The sequence below is a fragment of the Coregonus clupeaformis genome, chromosome 10 (genome assembly GCF_020615455.1).
Source record: "Coregonus clupeaformis isolate EN_2021a chromosome 10, ASM2061545v1, whole genome shotgun sequence".
In the NCBI taxonomy this organism is placed as follows: Eukaryota; Metazoa; Chordata; class Actinopteri; order Salmoniformes; family Salmonidae; genus Coregonus; species Coregonus clupeaformis.
In genome coordinates this window covers 35,090,333-35,094,335 of record NC_059201.1, presented here as the reverse complement: position 1 = coordinate 35,094,335, position 4,003 = coordinate 35,090,333, and the positions used below count along the sequence as shown (strand labels likewise).

At 38.5% G+C, this 4,003-nt stretch overlaps 1 protein-coding gene across 1 annotated transcript; it reads left to right on the top strand.

The window, feature by feature from the left end:
- The first annotated feature begins 1,180 nt into the window (after positions 1–1,180).
- On the top strand, positions 1,181–3,085 carry LOC121575756 (transcription factor HES-5-like). The gene is made up of 3 exons (XM_041889055.2): positions 1,181–1,199; positions 1,529–1,632; positions 1,765–3,085. The coding sequence occupies exons 1-3, from the start codon at positions 1,181–1,183 to the stop codon at positions 2,236–2,238; spliced, it is 597 nt and encodes a 198-aa protein (XP_041744989.2). The 3' UTR covers positions 2,239–3,085.
- Positions 3,086–4,003: the final 918 nt, after the last annotated feature.

Genomic DNA, 4,003 nt, shown 5'->3' with positions numbered 1-4,003 from the left:
TAGAGATTAATTAGCATTTGACAAGGCACACTTCTGTTGTTTAGTGGAAGCTAATTTGACTCAATAAAGAAAAAAATGGAATATAAATGAAATTTAGAAAAAAATATATATATATATTTTCATCTATGACAAAATGTAAAACTATACACAGGCATACATTTTTGTCAGCGGTCACATCCATTGTGAGATAATAAAATGTGACTGAATCAGTGATAAAGCATTGAAACACTGTACATTCAACATTGTCCTCATAGGTGGGGACAAAGTTACACTGTACATTTAATGTAGAGGTTCTGTGTCAGTCTCACACGTGTAAGTTGTGATGATGAGCGTGTGCTCTGTCAGTATCATTGATCCCAACATCAGGCAGCAGATATAGAGTATAACATTCATTAATGTAGTCTGATAAAAATGTTCAACGGAATAAAATGTAATAAATATATGATTGTCAAACAGTATGGAAGGAGCCTGTGGTAGTTTTCCCCTCCAGAATCCAGATGGTCTGTGATGTCATACTCTGTCTATAGTACAACACAGAGCCAATAGCCATCACTAATGGTCCACTGAGCAGCTTTTGTAGTGCATTGATCATAGCACACAGGACTTAGTGTGGGAAACTCAGATCAGCTCTCTACTCACACTGACCAGCAGCCTTTAGACAGAGGACACATCTGCTACCTCCAGACTCCACTACCACTATCAAATCTGTGAATACACAAACACAAGAGCAGTATTGCAACATAAATATACCAGGGGGTGAATGTCAACTTACTTACTACTATACAATATTACGTTTTAAATATACAATATTACGTTTTAAAGGTGGCAATGTTCTTAAATCCCCTGTTTCAAAAAATGTAATAAACGTAATCAAATTATTATACATTTTAGTCGACGCTCTTATCCAGAGCGACTTACAGTTAGTGAGTGCATACATTTTTCATACTGGCCCCCCGTGGGAAATGAACCCACAACCCTGGCGTTGCAAGCGCCATACTCTACCAACTGAGCTACAGGGGCCTATAGTTTGAACCTTATGTTAAAATTATATATAAAATAATTTTAGGAAGGTCTATTCCATTTCCAGGCACCTAAATGCAAATCATTTTTTCCTATATTTTGAAACAATATTCACTTAGAAATGCAACCAGAAAGAAAACATAATTTTCATGTAGAGGATATGTGTCAGTCTCACACCTGTAAGTTGTGATGATGTGTGTGTGCTCTCTCAGTATCATTCATCCCAACATCAAGCAGCAGATCTGGGGGTCACCAGTTTCCCAGATTCACAGAGCGCTCTGTGTGTCACTCTCCATCACCCCCCATCTCTCCACCTGCTCCCTTGAGATGTGACCATTGTTCCCCAGCAATAAGAACACTGAGCATGTGGCAGCTCCACATTCCTCATTGTCCTCCCAAGCTCACCCATTGGCTACAGACTGTGAGAAACTCCAACAAGCCCAAGACCCACACATTCATATGCAGATTATGGACTATATATAGGAGAGATGAAGCCAGTATAATTAAGATTCTCTCAACAAAGAGACCAGTACAACACAGAGATCCAGCCATGGCACCTACAATCGATTCAGCTTGATCTACTGTAATGAGCACCGGACTCTGACCAACAAGGTAAATTGAGTTACAAAGTGTGTTACATTGTTTCAGTATTTGCTTCTGGAATACAGCCATTCATGTCAACTCTGTTGTATTCAGAATAAGATTATTAATGACTCTCCTCTTCTCTTCTTGCTGCTAAGAAAGCCAGTGGTTGAAAAGTTACGCAGAGATCGTATCAACAACAGAATTGGGCAGCTCAAGTCTCTCTTGGGTCCAGAGATCCTCACCCAGCAGCCAGACTCCAAGCTGGAGAAAGCCGACATCTTGGAGATGACACTTTGCTTCCTGAGACGACAGCAACAGAACCAGCCAGTGAGCTCCTGCTTGGCACCTGTCAATCAGGGATACTCCAGGTGTGTCCAAGAGATTGTGCACTTCCTGTCCAAGGATGAGGTGAAGACACAGTCCCAGAGAAGACTGCTGAGCCACTTCCAGAGCCTGCATCCATCCTCTGATAAGAACAGGAGGGAGAGTGACCTGCCTCAGTTGAGCTCCCCAGCCCAGCACAGCATCAGCAAAGAGAATAATCCAGTCAACAGCACACTCTGGAGGCCCTGGAAGAGTCCTACAGACTGGAGGTCCACTCTCAATCAAACTCAATGGAATATGTTGGTCTAACATTAATGCCATGGACAGTGATCAGAGATCTTCTCCATCTTCTGCTTAAGCAGGTTGTTTTAAAAGTTGTGTTTTGATTGAAACTTTTCATTTCAGTTTTACTGAACAAGTTAAAATGTTTTTGTTATAAGAAAACGATTAAATCTGTGATCACTGCATTTTTGTAATGTTAATAACCTTTATGTTTTGTGAAGCATCATAATGTGTTGATTATGTTAATAATGTGTTTTTTATTTATCAACTTCAACTGTCCTCCATGAGGACTTTTAACCCAAAATGGGTATTTTATCATCAATCTTTTTGTGATTATCTATTACCAATCTGTTTAAAGGTCAACACGTATTCAACAATAAGCAATTTTGTTACAACTACATTTTTGTAGTTATATGGTGATATTGACATTATATTGAGCATCTTCTGTGAAGTATGTATCAGTATTAGTTAGGCATTTGTTATTGATCAACTTGAGCTACATCATCACTGATCCTCCATGAGGATTATTTACCCAAACTGGGTATTATACCTGTTATCATCACTCTGTGATTAGAAATAATTGATCTGTTTTTAGATCAGACTTTATGTGTGAAAATGTTGCTCACATTATTTGAATAATGTGTATATTGTAAAGGGGAGAAAATGTTTTCTCTCAATGTGAAACCTTTGTTTATTTTAAACAATATGTTGTCTTTTATAAAGACAGTAACTGTGTATCCTATGCTCTGTTAGAGTATCATATGTCTTGAAGATTGATCCAAGTTGTGGTTGTGATGTGTAATCACCTAAACTATTCACCTTATATTTAGGTGTTCAAATCTATGATGTGACTCTGAGTCAATGTCAATAAATCCCCAAATAATGAAATGTAATCATTTGTTATTGTCCTTGATCTTTCCTTCTGTCTACTGTCATCAACATATTGGCTGTGGACCACAACACAAATCTACTGTATAAGCTCATAATTACTATTGCAATGATTTGTCATGAAGTGTTTGAAGTTGAAATATTGCATCTCAATCAAGTAATATACAGTGGTCCCAGTTTTGAGCAGGAACAGAAATAGTGATGCTTTAAAATGTCTAAGAAGAAAAGGCCCAGTGTGTGGACATGAAGCTAGAGTTAGGGTTAGGGTTATGGTTAGGGTTAGGGTTGAGCCTGGGTGTGCATATGAAGCTAAAGATAGGGTTAGGGTTATGGTTAGGGTTCAGCCAGGGTGTGGACATATAGTAAAACTAGGGTTAGGATTAAGGTTAGGGTTAGGGTTAGGGTTAAGGTGATGGTTAAAATCAACATGTCACTTGTCTCTCATTGTTCCAATTGAGGTCAGATCCAAAACAAGTGCTATTCTATAGTGCTCACTATTCTTTAACTCAAATTATTTACTCAATCCAAGTTTTTCAGTGAACCTTCTCTAGGACCGGATGCTTCTTTGGTAATTGAAGCATATTTAATGGTTTCATAGGCACCAGACTGAACTGAATACCTAACATGATGCATTATAATAAGGCACACTTCTATTGTTCCTCCATTGAGAGCAGTGAATGGAGAGAGTGTGGGAAACCAAGGAAAACTCACTCACAGACCCCCTTTGGGACAATAGACTCAGACCTCTGGACCCTGTAGGATGAGGGGTGAGAAGGAATTTCACTAGTAAGGTTTCATCATTTAATTCTATATATTCAATATATCACAGATATATCCGCAACATCAAAATGCTAGAAAATCATGAATAGGTAGCAGCTTTTTGTTTCACATATTGCAACCAGGG

What these genes read in the sequence shown, in the direction of transcription:
- LOC121575756 (XM_041889055.2), top strand. An exon ending in ACCGGACTCTGACCAACAAG is followed by an intron (nt 1,633 to 1,764) that starts GTAAATTGAGTT and finishes CTGCTAAGAAAG; the next exon opens with CCAGTGGTTGAAAAGTTACG.